This window comes from Hemitrygon akajei, chromosome 31 (genome assembly GCF_048418815.1).
Source record: "Hemitrygon akajei chromosome 31, sHemAka1.3, whole genome shotgun sequence".
Taxonomy (NCBI): Eukaryota; Metazoa; Chordata; class Chondrichthyes; order Myliobatiformes; family Dasyatidae; genus Hemitrygon; species Hemitrygon akajei.
In genome coordinates this window covers 23,741,741-23,761,151 of record NC_133154.1, presented here as the reverse complement: position 1 = coordinate 23,761,151, position 19,411 = coordinate 23,741,741, and the positions used below count along the sequence as shown (strand labels likewise).

Sequence of the window (19,411 nt, the reverse complement as noted above, 5' to 3'; positions counted from 1 at the left end):
GTTAAGGATGAAATGTTAAATAATTACGGGGGATCTTCCACAGAGGGTGATGCAGGTGTGAAAGGAACTGCCAGCCGAAGTGGTGGGTCATGGTTTCAATGGAAACATTTCTAAGGGTATGGAAGGCTATAGTCCAGGTGTGGGTCGATAGAACCAAGCAGAAGAAAGCCTGAGATGGAATAGAAGGGCTAAAGGGGTACAAGTCCTCTATGACTAAAATAATGTACAAAGTTCACTGATAGCAACTGAGCAAGTAGTGAGGGTGGTGAAGAAGGCTTTTGGCATGCTGGCCTTCATCAGTCAGGGCATCGATTTGGGACATTACGGTATAGTTTATAATCCATTAATAAGCACACACTGAGAAAACTACGTACAGAAATCCATATGCCCTTGACTCTCATCATTCGCCATTTCACAATTTCTACAATGGCTAAAGGACATCACATAGCGACCGCGATATTTGATTGGTTGAGCTAAGGCGGGAAGACTGACGACATGACAGACGATAGGTACAAACAACAACCAATCAAAAATGTTGACGTCAAGACATCGAAGCTACCATTGGTTGATTTGAAACTGGTCGATCTCTGATTGGCTCTAGCCGCCGTCCATCAAAAGGGGGCAGCGTTGGCCGCCATTTTGTGGCGAGATTCGGAGAGGGAGTTTAGGAGGCAAGAGATCTGAACGCGAGAAATCGTGGACGGCAGGTGAGGCCTATCGTGAAGAGATGTACGGCTCCGGGAGTGGTGGTAGCCCGCAGCACACCGGTGGGAGGGAAGAGCAGCGACCTGGTCCCGTTGTAATCCAAGCGGAGGAGCGTGGGCCCAGCGTTGCTGCTTGAGGCCTATTTACGCCCCCGTGTTCACCACTCCTCTTCTCCTTACACCCCGGTATACCCATTTGTTTCCCACCTTTATACCCCCAGCCCTTCCCTCTCTCCTTGCGCCCGCTTGTAGTCTTTTCCTTCCCCCTTGTAGTCCTCCCTCCTGGCCCTCCCCTCCCCCCACGTGCTCCCTCTTGGCCCTCCCCGCCCCCCTTGACCCTCTTTCTCCCCCCCCCCCCCCCGGTGCCCCTTTTTGGCCCTCAGCTTCCCCCCTCCATGCTCCTCTTTTATTCCTGTTAAATGCCCGGCTTGTTTCCCCTTCCCCCTTCCCCCTGTTATCCTGCTGCCATCATCTTTGCTTTGCACAGTCTTCCCCCTGTGTTGCACCCACATTTATTATGCTGCCTCTATCTAAGTTGCAACTTTCCTCGGGGCCTGTGTACACAACATAGTAATATAACTCGCACACAAAACATAAATTTATATTACCACAGATATTTAGCTATACTGTGCATTTACGATGCAAGTTTAAAAAGTAAACTCTCATACATGATGAAATTTGGAATGGCGGCAGGGAGTTCAGTATTGTGAAAGAAGCTGTTTCCTATCCTCATTGAAAGGTGTTTTTCAGGTTTTGAGGTACAGTATATGTTTAACATTTTGGTATGGATCTTGTCCTCTGCACTAGTTAGTCACTCTCCTAAATATAATGTCTGCTTTCTCTCATAATTCTCAATTGTTCTCCTTTATTATGTTGAACTATGACAGGATTCTCATCGCTCATGATTTCAATATTCATATTAATGACCTCTCAAATGCTCACTCTGCCAGATGTATTCCGGAGCCTAGATCTTACCCAACATGTCACTGAGCCCACCCCATTGATTTGGAAATGCACTTAGTAATGACAAAGGGTTAAATATTATTAATGCTTCTCTCTGATACCACTGTGTCTGGTTGTTTCTGTGTAATTTTTTATGCTCGCATGTCTGGAATCAAGATCATGAAAGAAATTATAGCTAAAAAAATGTTCCTGATGCTGCAACTCCACTTAAGTTCTCTGAGCAGGCTAGTTTATCTGACCCCTGTGACACTAAACTGCTCAGTAAATTGAAATGATTGATCCTTCCAACAATAACTTGACAAATATAATAAACACGGTGGCCCCATTTAAGGTTAAAAAGAAATCACATTTGTGATATCAGAATGTTCACAAGATCACAAGACAAAGGAGCAGAAGTAGGCCATTCGGCCCATCGCGTCTGCTCTGCTACTCCCACCATGAGCTAAACTATGAACTTATCATTCAGAGTAGCTGAGTGAAAATGGAGGAAAACTGGACTAGAATATGTAATTGTAATCAACAAAATTACTTCCATTAGGGAGAATATAGATTGGTAACTTCTATAAAAAGAGGGTAACCATGTCAAAATTTATAAGTATTTTCAGTTCAGAACTGCATAAGATTATAACAAAGAGTAAATAGTTTACTTGCTGTCTCAACTCTGCCCCAACTGCACCTTTTAAGGATTCTTAATAATGTTTTCAATTCTTTTAAGAAAATTATTAGCACATCCCCTTTTCCCAGATACCTTCAAAGCAGCAGCTGTCAAACTGCTACTTAAAAAGTCAAGCCTCGATAATGAGGTACTACCTAACTACAGGGCTATATCTAAACTTTCCTTCATAGGTAAGATATTTGAAAAAGTCATTTTCAACTAATTTGACAACTTTCTGAATGGGAACTATATTCTAGAAAAGTTTCAGGCAAGTTTTAGAACAAGCCACAGCATGGAGGTGGCCCTTACCAAAACTGTCAGCAACCTTGGACTCAGCACCAATGCCAGCATTCTAAATTCTAATTCTTAAATCTGAGTACTTCCTTCAACACAATTGACCACAGCATTCTCCTAGATTGCCTTGGGAACTGGGTTGTCTTAGAAACCAATTTTCTAAGAGGTATGATGTACCTTTTGGTGGTGTTCAGGAAAGATGTCTTGGCCCTACTCTTCTCTGTAGAAACGCTCCCTTTAGGAGACATCATTAGAAAGTTTCAACTTGATTTCCCCTGTATGCTGATGAAACACAATTGTATGTCTTGGTTGAATCTGATCATAACGCCCTGACTTTTGGAATGGCTAGAATAAATGGATGAGCAACAATTTCCTAAAACTATATGAAGATAAAACTGGTCCCAAGGTCAAAAAGAGATAAACTTGGGAGCTTTGCTCCCCTTGTAAAATCAGAAGTAACAAGCCTGGGTGTGTCCTTGAATCAGATTTGAATTTTAAATCCCACATAAAGTGACTAGAGCAGCATTTCTACACTTGAGAAATATTGTAAAGCTACGTTTATTTCTGTCATGTAATCATGCTGAAAAACTTATTCAGGCCTTAGTATCTCGAATAGACTTAGATTACTCCAATGCACTTCTGACTGGCCTTACAAAACAATCTATTGACAGACATCCAACTCATTCAGAACTCTGCTGCTAGACTTTTAACCAAAACCAGGATGAGGGAAATATCACTCCATACTAGCTACCTGGCTAATTGGCTTCCTGTACCTTTTAGAATTGATTATAAAGTTCTCTTGCTTAGTTCTAATGCTCTTAATGGTCTGGGACTGGAGTGAGTATAACCCAATTGTTTTTTTTAATCCTGCTCCAGCTCTCCGGTCTTCTTCCATCTGCCTCTTAAATGTAAACAATCTCCCTCTAAAGATAATCAGGTTTTTTGAACTACACTGCTAAACAGGAATATTTATAAGTATAAGGGATACAGACTCAGTGGACACTTTCAAACAGCAGTTCAAATCCCACCTATTTTTGCTTTTATCTAGCATCTTTTTGTTTTATTATTTTCATGATTATTTTTAAATTTTCTTGTTTGTACTTTTATTCAATTTTTATTCACTTTGAAGTACATCTGTGTGAAAAGTGCTCTAATTATCCAAACAGTTGTCCTAATGCTACAGTACCTCTGGCCTGATGGTAAGGGATTCAGAGAGATCAGATGGGAGGGTGCCTTGACTATGTTAAGGGCCCTGCATATTCAGTGCTGATAAATTTTGTGGATATGAAGAAGAGAATGATTCTTTGAACAGTCCTCACAATTTACATTTAATTTGTTTTTTGTGAATGCTGCATATGGGGCCTATACACCTATAGGTGACAATAAACTCAACTTGTCTTGGCTTCATTCAATTTCCAAAAGTATTTTAATCTCTTCTGAATGTGATCAGCAACTGATCTTGACACACTCTAATTAAAGAATTCCTAAGGTTGACTGAGTTTTGGATGAAGTTTCTTTTATACTGTTCAGAATATATGTCTAGTTTGCTTTAATATCCTCAAGTCATGCCAGGAGTTGGTCTATTGAACATTTGCTAACATCAACCTTTTACCCTTCATTTGTTAAGTTGGGACATCAACATGCTATTCCAGTGCTGGATATAATTACATCATCTCTAGTCTGATATCCTCTTGCAAACAGTAAAACATTCTTTACTTGCGAGTTAATTTTTAGTGATTTATGTAGAACATCACTGAGCATTTTCTGAACATCAGCACTTTTCAGTTGTCTCATTTACAAACATGAAATCACTAGTTTTCTAAGACGATGACTTCCCATGCTTCCACTTTATATTTTATCTGCCACATCACTGCACATTGACTTGACCTTTGTATATTGCTCGAAGCCTTTCTGCATCTCCACTGCTGCCCGCTTTTGTGTTAACCAGCAAATTTGGTTTTGTCGCATTTGATCTTTTCATCCGAGTTATGCACGCACAAAATGCTGGAGGAACACACAGATCAGGCAGCATCTATGGAGTGGAATAAAGAGTGTAGGTTTCAAGCCAAGACCCTTCACTAAGACTGGAATGGAAGGGGTGAGGAACCCAGCAGAATCTTTACTGCCACAATGAAGCCACTCTCAGGTTGGAGCTGGGTAGCCTTCAACCTGATAGCATGAACATCAGTTTTTTTCACTTGCTGTAGTTTCTCTTCTTCCCCCACCACCCTTTCCATTCCCTATTCTGGCTCTCCCCATTTCCTTCTCGCCTGTCTCTGGTGCCTCTTCTTTTGTTTTCTCCCATGGTGCACTCTTCTCTCCCATCAGTTTCCTCCTTCACTCCTGTACCTCCTCTTGGGCTAGAGAGCACAGCCTCAGACTAGAGGGATGTCCATTTATAACAGATGAGGAGGTGTGGTGAGTCTAGAATTCATAGCCACAGAAGGCTGTGGAGGCCAAGTCATTGGGTATATTTCAAGCGGAGGTTGATAGGTTCTTGATTAATCAGGGTGTCAAGGTTATGGGGACAAGGCAGGAGAATGGGGTTGTGAGGGATAATAAATTAGCCTTGATGGAATGGCAGAGCAGACTTGATGGACTGAATGGTCTAATTTTGCTGCTATATTCTTAAGGTCTTACACCTATCTCCTCCCATCTTCTTACATCATTCCTGTTCTCAACTGCCTACTTTCCCCCCAATTAGTTTCACCCATCACCTGCCTGGTTGTACTCCTCCCCCCTCCCCTACCTTCTTATTCTGGTTTCTTCCCCATTCCTTCCCAGTCTTGATGAAGAGTCTCTGCCTCAACATTGATTCTTTATTCTTCTCCATGGGCACAGCCTGACCTGCTAAGTTCCTCCGGAACTTTGTTGCTGTGGATTTCCGGCATCCACAGACTTTCTTGTGTATATAATGGTGCACAGCTGGATTTCACTGACACATTCTTGCAGCATCTCACAAGCATCTGTTTCCAAACACAAACCTGATTTTTTTCCGGAGACACGAAACTGTGGATGCTGGAATCTGGAGCACCTCCCCTGCCTGGCACCAGGCACTATCTGCCCGTCATCTAGCCCACCGATTGCCTCAGAATCCATTCTCATCACTTTTCTTTGTGCTAACCGTTTCATTATCATTTCATTATGATGTAGCATAAAGACTCAAAGCTTCAACAGCTTCTTCACTCCATGATGCTGCATGACCCACTGAGTTTCCTCAGTACATTGTTGCTCTTTTCTGTGCTTTGTTCTTTTTAGTTCTCAAGACTCAACATTGTTTAACATAATTTCCAGTACACAAATGTACAGGAGAATGAAAAGATTGTTGCTTTATATCTGATGCAGCATAATTAATAAGTCAATGAACACAATAATTTAAAAAAGCATGATAAATATAAATACCTAAAATAGCTTATAAGAAGTGTCTCAGCCTGCAAGTTCAACTGTATGCACTTTTCCTGACTGGCTAAGTTCCTTTAGTGTTTTGTGTGTGTGTGTGTATATATATACATCTACAGCTCATTACAGGCCCTTCGGCCCACAATGTTGCGCTGCCCATGTAACCTACTCCAGAAATTGCCTAGAATTATCCTACTGCATAGCCCTCTATTTTTCTAAGCTTCACGTACTTTCACGTCTCTTAAAAGACTCTTGTATCTGCCTCCACCACCGTCGCCAGTAATGCATTCCACACATCCACCACTCTCTGGAAAAACTTATTACTAACATCTCCCTTGTACCTTACTTCCAAGCACCTTAAAACTATGCCCCCTCGTGTTAGCTATTTCAGCCTAGGGAAAAAGCCTCTGGCTAACCACACGATCAATGCCTCTCATCATCTTATACAAATGTGTAATTGATTTATAGATTAATTGTATGTTCATAAAGTGACACCAGGCATAGGAGTGTCTACATAATGTGACTGACAGGAAATTATAAAGTAGTGGTGGGGGGCTGTTGACTAGCCTTGCTGCTTGGGGAAAGTAACTTTCTGAGTGGTTGTTCAGGCATGGATGTTACATAACCTCCTTTCTGATGAAAGTGGAACAAACAGTCCATGAGCAGGGTAGGTGGGATCCTTCACAATGTTACTGGCACCTTTCTGCATATGTGCCCTTGGTGGGTAGGCTGGCATGGGTGATACATTGGGCAGTTTTGGCCACCTGTTGGAGAGCCTTCCTATTCACTGCAGTGCAGCATGTTAGGATGCTCTGTACTGTTCATTTGTAGAATGACATGAGTATAGATGCGCTGCATAATCCAGCTCTTTTTAGCCTTCTCAGAAAGTAGAGACTTTGGTGAGCTTTCCTGATTGTGCAGAATGTGTTCTAGGATAATGAGAAGTTGTTTGAGATGTGTACTCCCAGGAATTTGAAACTGCTTACTGTTGATGTAAAAAGGGATGTAAGTGGTGCGAGTTTTTCTGAAGTTTCTTCTTTGCCTTGTTGAAATTGAGGAAAAGATTACTTGCCTGGCACCATGTTTCAAGCTCTTCCCACCTCTAACAATCCATGCTAATATATCACCCAATCTTCCGCAAAGGTTGTTTAACAATGTTTTGAATGATACCTTATCAAAAACTTTCCAGAAGTCCAAATATACCAACTAATTTGCATTTGTTGATTATGAGAGTGATACAAAAAAGCAGAAGAACAACTCAACAAGCTTGTGAAGGGCAATTTCACTTTGATCAATCTATATTGACATTGATCAATCCTAATAATTATTTTTTTAACTTTTCCAGAATGGTAGATTCTGGTGTTTTCCCTATTAATGTCGTTTAGTAATCCGGTTTTCTCCTCCTTCATTTCAATGTTGGAGTTATTTTGATTACAGCATTCATCCAGAATCCATGGATTTATGCCCATTACTCACCATTTTCAAAACCGTAGGATATAGGACTATAGGATTAACTATCGTTTGATCCAATTAATTACAGCGCTAATTTTTGAGTTTCTTGTTTAGTCTATTCCTGTACTATCTTTCTGTGTTGTGCACGTCGACACTAGTTAAAAATAATTTCACTTCCTTATTCCTCAGTGTAATTTATCCTGTCTCTAATGTGAACTAATTGATCATTTTTTGTTTCTGTGGGAGTTATTAGCCTTTCTTTGATTTTTTTTTCCACCAATAGCTCTCATTCTACATTATTTTTCCTTAAAAGTACCTTGGTCTTTCTTTCACGAATTCTGATTTTCCCCCTTCATATCCCCAGGCTATTGTTTCTTTTTGGCCATAGGTCTATTTCCTTGAAATATTACTACCTCCTGGTAGCCATGGCTGCGCTTCTCTTGCAGTTGAGTTTGATTTGCCTAAAGGATTATATTGTTTGTAAACAGATATGTTTACTTAGATGTTAGCTACACTGTCAAATCTCTTAATGTAGTTTTCCAGTGTGCCATGGGCAGCAGCTCCTTGTACTTTTGTTCGTTCCCATGCTCGCTCTTTTCTTTTTTTATTATTTATTATGTGAAGGTGTGTTTTATTATAGTATCATGCTTGTATTCTGTTTTCTCACACAGCTGACTGTATAAATAGTAAATTCAACCTTGATCATCTGCACAGACCATCTCTTCTGGAAGACATTACACATGGCAATCAAAAACAATAAGACATAGGCAAATTAGCCCACTTGACCTATTGATTCTGCCCCGTCATTCCATCCTGGCTGATTTATTATCCCCCTCAGCACCATTTCCTGCCTTCTCCCTGTAACCTTTGATGCCTTTACTAATCAACAACCTATATGTCTCTTTAAGTATACCCAATAACTTTGTCTCCATACCTGTGGCATCAAATTCCACAGATTCTTCACCCCTTGGCTAAAGAAATTCCTCTTTTACTAAAGAATGTGTCTCTATTCTGATGCCTAGACACCCCAAGAAGGGAAACATCTGCATGTCCACTCTATCTAGGTGTTTAAATATTTGATAGGTTACATTTAGATCACCCCTCATTGTGCTAAGTTCTAGGGAATACAGGTCCAGAACTATCAAATGCTTGTCATACTGTCATTCTCGTGAACCTCATCTGGACCCTCTCCAATGTCAGTGCATCTTTTCTTAGAGGCCCAAAACTGTTCATAATACTCACAACTGTGTCCACATCAGTAATGTGTAGAGATAGCAATTGGCAGTTGAAGCAACAGAACAGCTTGCATTCATTTAGCACCTTGGATGCATTAGTATGCTCTGAAGTGCTTTGCAGAAGATATTGTTCCAAATTTGACAGTGACCCTTAGAGGTGTCGAGAGAAATGACATTTTGATAGAAATGACTTGTAGAAGGGAGAAGGGTATACTGGTAATTTACTTTAGAAGCTAGGCCAAGGGAATTGGGAGAAGGAATTGAAGGACAAAAGTTTTTGTAGGAATAGGTGGGCTCCATGTGGAAGGATGCCTCCCCCCCCCCCCACATGGCTGAGTTTAAATCTTGAGATGTTACTGAATCAGAAACTAGCTTATGCAAGCAAGCTGATGGGTAAACAGGAATTGGGATGTAGGGAAAATAGAAACATAGAAAATAGGTGCAGGAGTAGGCCATTCGGCCCTTTGAGCCTGCACCACCATTCAGTATGATCATGGCTGATCATCCAACTCAAAACCCTGTACCTGCTTTCTCTCCATACCCCCGATCCCTTTAGCCACAAGGGCCATATCTAACTTCCTCTTAAATATAGTCAATGAACTGGCCTCAACTGTTTCCTGTGGTAGAGAATTCCACATATTCACCGCTCTCTGTGTGACAAGTTTTTCCTCATCTCAGTCCTAAATGGTTTCCCCTTTATCCTTAAACTGTGACCCCTTGTTCTGGACTTCCCCAACATCGGAAACAATCTTCCTGCATCTAGCCTGTCCAATCACTTTAGAATTTTATACGTTTCAATAAGATTCCCCCTTAATCTTCTAAATTCCAGTGAGTATAAGCCTAGTCAATCCATTCTTTCTTCATATGAAAGTCCTGCCATCCCAGGAATCAATCTGGTGAACCTTCTTTGTACTCCCTCTATGGCAAGAATGTCTTTCCTCAGATTAGGGGACCAAAACTGCACACAATATTCTAGGTGCGGTCTCACCAAGGTCTTGTACAACTGTAGTAGAACCTCCCTACTCCTGTACTCAAATCCTTTTGCTATGAATGCCAAAGTTAGTATTAGTGTAATTTTTAAAGTGGATGCTAGTTGTGCAGTTTAATTTGAGGAGCAACTTACCCATTTTACATAAATTACTTTATCTATGTGTCAGGTTTGCACTAACTTTGCTACCATATGAGTCAATTATAATGACACTGCTTAGAACATAGTAACCTCACTGTGTTTCAGGTGATTCAGTTAGTGATTGTGTTCCATAACCTAATTTTGAAGCACACTACACATTCTGAGTGGGGGCTGCAAGTTTTCAGCTGTAGTGATTTAAAATATAAAATATATTTTACTGTCTTGTATAAATGGAAAAGAAGTAGTAACACTGTTGTACATCTCCAAAAGCTGTGGAGACATTACTGAGATGTTAAAAAGTGTACTATTAATTTTAAGTCTTATGAGCAATTGTTTCCTGGAAACGTGTATGGAGAGGAATAAACTGTTAATGTTTCAGGCCAAGGACTTTCACCAGGACCTGGTGAAGGATCTCGGTCCAAAACATCAGTTTATTCCTCTCCATAGATTCTGCCTGACCCAAGTTCCTCCTGTATTTTTTTTGTGATGCCATGGATTTCCAGAGTATCTTGTGCTTATAATAGCTCCTGGGATTGTTTTCAATTTGGTATTCAGAAATCAAAACTTTTTAATAAGCTTAAAAAAGAATCAGAATCAGGCTTATTATTACTGACGTGAAATTTGTTTTGTGGTAACAGTACAGTGCAATATGTGAGATATTATAAGTTACAATAAAAAAATTAAGTGTGGTGTGAAAAGAGCAAATAGTGAAGTAGTGATAGAGTGGAAGAAGCTTTTCCAAAAAATTGAGTGTGAGCCTTCAGGCTCTTGCTGGTAGCAATATGAAGAGGGCATGTCCTGGGTGGTGGGGGACCTTAATGATAGATCTGACTTCTTCAGGCATCACATTTTGAACAGGATCTTGATGAGATTTTAGTTTGACAGTGAATCGTAATTGGTTACAGTTCATAAGTAAATATGAAAGTAGGGATGGCGTCAGAGATTGGATTTAAGGTGGGTGGAATTTTCTTTAGACCTATTTACACTTGGAAGTTTGTGACCTGTAGCCACTGGGTTTGCATAAAATCTGTTGGTAAGAAGCTGGTGAAAGAAATGCTGAAGGCAGAATACAGCTGTCTGATAACTGCGTTAAGTGCTGACACTGCTTAATATCGAGACAGATTGTGTGGGAAAAGTCTCAGCTCTAAACATTTACCCACATTTTTTTCATCAAAGGCTTTATAATTGCATGTTACTGTTTGATTTTTTTTTAAAAGTGTTAATAAGGTAGGCGTTAATTAGTTTGGATTCAGAAGGTGTTCTCATGTTGTCTGACTTGAAAGAATTACTCACTCCCTGTTATCTCAGCCACAATGCATGACGTTTTGACAACTTCTATTTCAGACTATTACTGTGATGATAAGCATTTCATTAAAATTGAATTGCTGTTGGATATGTAGGAATAAAGATTAACCAGTAGGTTAGATAGTATTCTGCTTTGTCAAATCTGTGTTGAAAGCAATGCTGTAGATGTCAGAATACCAAAAACCATGTCAATCCTGTCAGGGTTTCCTGGGATTCTTGACACATTCCTGAATGTTACAGTGGCATTAAACAAATGGAAATTAGCGTTAACTATCTGTAGTCGTGGAAAACACCAAACTGAACCTTACTAACACACACAATGCTGGAAGAACTTAGCAGGCCAGGCATCATCTGTGGAAAGGGATAAAGAGTCAACATTTCAGCCGAGGGCTTACATCGGGACTAGAAAGGAAGGGCATAGAAGCCAGAATAAGAAGATGAAGCATTTTGAGTGTGTTACTCTGGATTTCTAGCATCTGAATAATCTCGTGTTTAAACTTAGCCTTATTCTTTGCATGAAGTATTTCTCTTAACTTCTTCACGTGAGAGAATTAAATTTGAGGATTTCTCTATGCACAGGAGTATTGGCAGAATAATTTTTTTTACTGTGATTCACTTTTGTTAACATAAAGATGCAATCAGAAAGACAAATGGTGTACTACTTCTATATGAAATAATACCTATTGAACTGCAAGTTTATGTAAGATTCACTTTATAGTTCATCTGAAGTTGATTTGCAGCGGATGTTTTTAAAAATCAGTAGGAAATTTGAATCCAACCTAAAATGTGACGAAGTACATGTTTGAATTTTATTATTTTTAATAACAAAGATAAAATACTAGGCTGCATATATCATTAAGGACCTTCACCACCAAGGGCATGCCCTTGTTTTATAACTACCATCAGAGAGGAGGTACGGAAGTCTGAAGGTACATACTCAACATTTTGGGGACAGCTTCTTCCCCTCTGACATCAGATTTCTGAACGTACAATGAACCCTTGGACACCACCTCACTAATTTTGATCTTTTTGTACTTTTGTAATTTATAGTATGTTTAATGTATTGCACTGCACTGCAGCAAAACAAATTTCATGACACGTCAACGATAAAAACCCTGATACTGAGCAGATTAGTGCTTAAATTTCTTTTTTTTTTATATTAGTGAACCCCCCCCCCCCCACCCCAAACCCTGGTTTGTTTGGATACTCTGTAATTTGCTACACATCTGCATATGACTGAAGAAGTTATATTTATGAATCTTAATTAAAGGGTTAGTAAAGAAATAAAAAAAAGGGCCCATCATAATTAAACAGTCAAATGTGAGCAAGTTGGAGCTCAACTCTTCCAAAAGGCATATTCACCAATCTTCAGATTCGCTCCATCAAATCACGGTCCCCACCAGGTCAAATCCTGCAGCGATCCTTCTCTCTTCATCTTCTGCCGAACAAAGGGCCCCGGACCCACAAAAACCTGCTGCTCAGTGGGACAGCTCACATTCCAAAGCACCCGTTATCTCTAACCATAACCTAGACACTGCTTCTACGTTAGCAGTGAAACGTTTCCCAAGGTGTGATACTAGCATAATTAAAATCGCTTCTGAACATTGTGGTGTTAATGATGTGCTTCTTAATGTTGGATTTGTGTTCTTGTTTTAAAAAGAATTCAGCTGAACGATGATGCGCCGTGATTCCTGCCCGCTTGACTGCAAGGTATATGTGGGTGATCTGGGAACCAATGGGAACAAGACCGAGTTGGAGCGCTCATTCAGCTACTATGGACCCCTGAGGAACGTCTGGGTTGCAAGGAATCCTCCTGGCTTTGCATTTATAGAGTTTGAGGATCCTCGTGATGCAGCAGATGCTGTGCGAGAATTGGATGGCAGGTATGGAATTGGTAATGAGCTCAACAGTTTAAACGTAACATTCTCCTTGATCTGCTCCTTTATCCTACACAAGGTGAAACAAACAAAATACCATCAATGTAGATCGCAAGGGGAGCATAAAATCACTTTTGTAGAAATACCATTTTCATAGGACTCATGGGTTACAGTTTCCAGTCGTTTGATTCCAAAGACCCGTATCTGCATTCATACTTTAAGTTAGATTAGCTTTATTTGTCATATGTACATTGAAGCATAAAGTGAAATGCATCAGTTTTGCATCAGCAACCAACACAGTCCAAAGGTGAACAGCCCACAGATGTTGCTGTGCTTCTGCCACCAATATAGCATGCCCACTATTCATTAATCCAAACCCATGTGGCTTTGGAATGTGGGAGGAAGCCTACACAATCACGGGAGGAGCATACAAACTTCTTACAGACTGCAACAGGAATTGAAGCCTGATCACTGTGTTAACCACTGTGCTGCCATGCCACATATCTGGAATACTGGCCACAGGTCTGTCTACCCTTCAAAGGACATAACTGTGATAGGATTGCTACAGTGGAGGGTCATCAGATTTAAAGCTAGCACTCATAGGTTTGTCACAGGAGTAAGGGATAAACTGACCTTCATGAGATAGAATGAAAATTTTTTTATTGCACTAGATAGACATTAGAGTTGGGATTTGGAGTTAATGGTTGTTAGCAGCATTCTGGTTAGATTGTCTACCTCAAGGGTGACATCAAAACACTCTTCGAGGTGTAAATAGGGGCCAGAGGTCATGGGCATACATTTCCAATTGCATTTAAAAAGTAAAGGCAATTTAGATCAATAACACTTCGTTACAAATTATTTTTGTTAAGCTTGGCAAGCTCTCAAACCATTGTAAAACAACTAATATAGATTTAATGATAGGAAAGTAATCAGGTATGTAACATTTTAAAATACCGAATTTTTAAAAGAAGTCTACCAAAAATAATAGAAAATTATTTTTGTAAATAGTAATAGTAAAGCAACCTTTTCATGCAGGAGATTGAGAGTACAGTCGGCCCTACTTATCCACGGGGGATTGGTTCTGGGACTCCCCTGCGGATACCAAAAAACGCAGATGCTCAAGTCCCTTATTTAGCTTGTCTCAGTGCAGTGGTCTTCAGGACCCGGCAGAGCTCGGGACCCGCCGCCCGCGGTGTTTCATTGACGGAAAACGATCACGAGTGAAAATAAAATGGAAATAATAAAGCAATCGGAAAGAGGTGAAATGCATCGGTCATTGGAAAAGCATTAGGCTACAGTTGGTCAACGATTGGAACAATTTTAAAGGATAAAGTGAGAATAATAGAGCATGTGAAGGCCCTGCCCCGATGAAAGCTACAGTTATTACTAAGCAACGCATTGGTTTAATTATTGAAATACTATGTTTCTTAAGTGTTTTATATGCATAGAAAGGCAAAATATATACTAAGACAAACGTTTGACTAACTGATGCTAAATAATACCAGGTGTACCTGTTCAGACTTAGAGAACTTTTTTTTTTATTCATAATCCGCAGTAACCCATGCACACCCTCCCATACTTTAAATGATCTCTAGATTATTTATAATACCTAATACAACGTAAATGCAATGTAAATAGTTCTACTGTTTTGTTTAGGGAATAATGACAAGAAAAAAAAGTCTGTACATGCTCAAACAACAAGTGCTGGAGAGAGAACTTCGGACTTTTCCCAATCCACAGTTGGTTGAATCCACACATGCAGAATGCACGGATAAGGAGGGCTGACTGTATATGGGCAGAATGCAGGAAATTGAGACTAGTTGCTTGGACACTCATAGTCATCGAACACTACAGCACAGAAACAGGCCCTTTGGCCATGCCAGTTGTTATTCTGACTCATTCTATTGACCTGCACCTGGACCATAGCCCTCAATATCCCTCCCATCCATCCAAGCTTCTCTCTGCATGCTTGGTGCAGGGTCTTGTCTGAAATATTAACCATCCTTTTGCATCCATAGATGCTGCCTAACCTGAGTTCTTTCAGCAGTTTATTCTATTTCAGGTTCCACCCTCTGCAATCTTTTGTCTTCAGTGAACTTTTGGCTTGCTTGGCTAAGTACTGTTCAGTAAGTGGTGATTCTGTCTGTTGAGATGTCAGTGGTGAATTTTGGAAGTACTCTGACCTGATCATTTGGTGTATGCCATTGTCTTCTGTCACGCTGTGATTTGGTTCTTGAGAGACAAACATTTCAATATTATTTTGTCTTCAGAGATACCAACAGTTCATCTTTTATTGATTAATACAGAACCTTGTGTGGGGTTCGTGTCCGAGTGGAGTTGTCTTCCGGTGAAAGGAGGAAGCGTTATCGTGGTCCACCACCACCCTGGAACAGACGTCCCCGTTACGATGATTACCGCTATCGCAGCCCACCACGGCGACGTTACTCTAGGTGAGAGTGGATCCATTCATGGTAACATTGATTTTTTTTCACTCCCAACCTTGTGTGTGAAGCTAAAACAGGTACAGAGATGTGTTGGACCCCTATGTTTAGGGTCCATTATGTAGAAGGGTCAGCTTTGAAAAGGTAAAATATTTCCTAACCTAGTTCACTATTGTAATTCTGAAAAACCAAGCCTTGGAAATATTAAAATGTATATGTTTTGGTAATGCTGCCCTGAACTTCTACTGCTTTGTCATTTTATTGGCAGGTGAGTGCGGTCTGTCAGATCTTAAATTTCTTTCCATGTAGAAAGAGTAATGGAGACTTCAGTATAATCTTTGGAAATTTGAATATCTGAAGTTCACTTGACTCTTTAGAGATTTTATGTTTTATAAATATATGAATCCCTTTTTCTGTTACACATTAAAATCCCATAATCTTCAACATGGCTTTGATGTTAGCTGCTTCAGACTACCTATTGAACAGCTAATTTAATTCAATGTACAGTCATAATCACATAGCATAAATTTACAAATTGCCTCCAATATATTGTGAAGAAATAGATCAAACCTTGGATTTTCCTGAATTAAATTTGGATATCTAGATTAAATTCTAACTGTGAAACTCCTTTTGTTTTGGCAGAGAGGGGATTTTTATTATACCAGGCTCATTTACTGAACAAGCTCCCATAACTCTTTAAAACTTTAATTGGTCATCTCATCTTTTTGCTATCTCATAGAAATAGACATGGCTATATAGTAAGGAGTATTGGCAAAGTGCCATAAAGGACTACACGACAAGAAAGTATCCAAGGAGCACAGTAAATCATTTCTGCAGTCTTTCACAGCTTTGGGGAAGGGTTTCAGTATCGCACCATAATGTTTTATTAAGCATTGCAACAACATATAATTACTTGTGTTCTGTTTTCATTTAGTATAAATAGTGCTTCTGTGGTGCAGCCAATGTTAGAATCATAAATTACAGTTAGGCAGATGCTTAGTTACCATCAAGGCCTTAAGGAAGTTAACATAAGACATAGGAAAATTGGGCTATTTGTACCATCGAGTGTGCTCCACCATTCCATCATGTCGACCTCATTCTCCTGCCTTCTCCCTGTAATCTTTGAAGTCCTGCTTAATCAAGAAACTATCAGCCACCACTTTAAATGTACCTAATGACTTGGTCTGCACAGATATCTGTATCAAAGAATTTGAAAGATTCACCACCTTCTGGCTAAATAAGTTTTCTTCATCTCTGTTTTAAATGGATGCCCCTCAACTCTAAGGCTGTGCCCTCTGTTCTTAGACTCCCCCACGATAGGAAACTCATTGTCCACATCCATTACACCAGACCTTTCAATATTTGGTAGATTTCATGAGATTCCCCCCCCCCCCCCCCCCCCATTTTTTTAAGCTGCAGCAAGAATCAAACTCTCCTCATCTTAACCCCTTCATTCCTGGTTTCACTGTCGTCAACCTCCTCTGTCAGAACATCCTTTCTATCTTTGATTTCCCTTGTCAGCCATGGTTGTCTTATCCTCACTTTAGAATATTTCTTTAGGCTTTATCTTTCCTGTGCCTTCCAAATTTCCCTCAGAAACACCAGCTGTTGCTGTTTTGCCATCTTCTCTATTGTCCCCTTCCAATCAACTTTGGCCAGCTCCTCTGCCATGCCTCTGTAATTCCCTTTACTCCACTGTAATGATACATCTGATTTTAGCTTCTCTTTATCAAACTGCAAGGTGAATTGCATTACATATGAACACTGTCTCTTCAGGGTTCCTTTACCTTAAGCTCCCTAATCAAATCTAGGTCATTACATAACACCTAATCCAGAAATACTATTCTCCTAGTGAGCTCAACAACAAGCTCAACACCAACAAGTCTACAAATTCCTTCTCTTGGGTCCAGCACCGGCAGGATTTTCCCAATCTACCTGCATATTGAAACCCTACATGACTATCATAACCCTATTGTATGTATTTTCTGTCTCCTGTTGTAATTTGTAGCCCACATCCTGGCTACAGTTCTTGGTCTTTTTTACCCTTGCAGTTTCTTAACTCTACTTGTAAGGATTCTACACGTTCCGATCCCGTGTCACCTCTTTCTAAGTGCTTGATTTCATTTTTTTTAAACCCATAGAGCCACCCCTCTCCCTATCTGGCTGTCCTTTTGATACAACATGTACCCTTTGATGTTAAGCCCCCACCTTTGATCTTTACTCAGCCAAGACGTTCAGATAGCCACAACAACATAAATTCCAATCTCTAGCTGTGCTACAAGATCATCATCCTTATTCCGTGTACATGTATTCAGATATAACACCTTCAGTCATGTATTCATTACCGTTATTGATTTTGGCCCCCTGTTACATTCCAGCTCATCACAATGACTGCAGTTTTGCCCCATTATCTGCCTGTCTTTCTCAGTCTCACTACACACTGTCTACTTACACAGCATAGTAACTGTCCCATCCTCAGCCTTATTCTGATTCCCATGCCCCTGCCAATTTAGTGTAATCCCTCCCAAACAGCTCTAGCAAACTTGCCTGCAAGGCTCAGGTTCAGGTGTAATCCATCCTTTTTGTATAGGTCATTGGGTTCCGAAATCCTGAAACCTTCAGACACACATTCATCTGCCAAAACATCCTTTTACCCTCTATTGGCGCATGACACAGACATCAATCCAGAGAATACTATCTGCTTTTCAACCTTCCACCTCTATATTCTTTCTTCAGGACCTCTTCCCATTTCCTACCTATGTTGTTGGTATCAGTGTGTACCATGACTTCTGGCTGGTCACCCTCTCCCTTGACTCAATCAGAGACATCCCTGACCCTAACACCTGGGGGGGGGCAGCATACCCTCCGGGTATCTCTTCCACATCCACAAATCTGCTTTCTGCTCCCCCAATGATGGAATCCCCTGTCACTACCGCTCCTCCTCTTTCCCTCTTCCTTACCAAGTCACAGAGCCCGACTCAGTGCCAGAGACTTGGTCACTGTGACTTCCCCATGTGGGTCATTTACCCCCCAGACAGTGTCCAAGGCAGTATACTTATTATTAAGAGAAATGGCCATGGGTGTGCTCTGCACTGGCTGCCTAATTCTTTCTCTATCCTGGCAGTCAGGGTCCTGCCTCCTGCAGCTTAGGGTCACTACCTCCCTATGCTCCCATCTTTTACCTCATGCTCCCATATGAGCCAAAAATTATCAGGCTGCAGCTCCAGTTCCATAACATGGTCTCTAAGGAGCTGGAGGTCTCTGAAATTTCCCACATCTCATACAAAAACATAACCACTACCTCCAGATCGATTCTCAACACACCAGTTCTGTATTAACGGGAAAAAGCACTCATGAGAAATTTTGTTGCTTGGAACCATGGCCTTTGCTTCCCCAAACCTGTTCTCACCTAAGCTTGTTGTGCCAAAGCCAAGACCAGTCTTAACAGTGCCCCACTCACTCGATGGCTGCTCTGCTTACATTTCTTTTCCTTTTTTTGGCTCTGCTCTGATTGCGGCCAGCTGAAAAAAAGCCGAAAGTCACCCGAGCTCTATTTAAACCTTGTGCTACATCACCAGTAATTAACCTCTAGTGCAGATTGCTGCTTGCTGACAAAAATATTTTATCTAGAATTGTTTTATAACATTGTTTACCCAGCATTTACTCACGCCTCTGTCTCTAACACAATGATGCTATGCAAAGCGACCAATAAGCGCCTCCACTGCTAATCCAGAGCAAATGATTTAGTATACAGTGCGCTGTAATTGCTGGCTGTTAAGTGTTCTGTAGATTTCAGCCTGGCTTGTTCTGAGGTCAGAATCAGGTTTATTATCACTAACTTGTGTCGTGAAACTTGCTGTTTTCTGTCAGCAGTATAATGTTAAAATATAAAAAAACGATAAATTATAAACTAAATAGAGCCAAAGATAAAGAATAACAAAGTAGAGTTCATGGACT

At 40.4% G+C, this 19,411-nt stretch overlaps 1 protein-coding gene across 1 annotated transcript in view; it reads left to right on the top strand.

Annotated features, from left to right (window-relative positions):
- The first annotated feature begins 605 nt into the window (after positions 1-605).
- Positions 606-19,411, top strand: part of LOC140719128 (serine/arginine-rich splicing factor 3-like) — a 34,642-nt gene continuing 15,836 nt past the window's right edge. Inside the window, exons 1-3 of the mRNA XM_073033525.1 lie at positions 606-707; positions 12,797-13,019; positions 15,320-15,463. Coding sequence (XP_072889626.1) covers positions 12,811-13,019; positions 15,320-15,463 — 353 coding nt within the window. The 5' untranslated portion in view covers positions 606-707; positions 12,797-12,810. The remainder of the gene's footprint in view (positions 708-12,796; positions 13,020-15,319; positions 15,464-19,411) is intronic.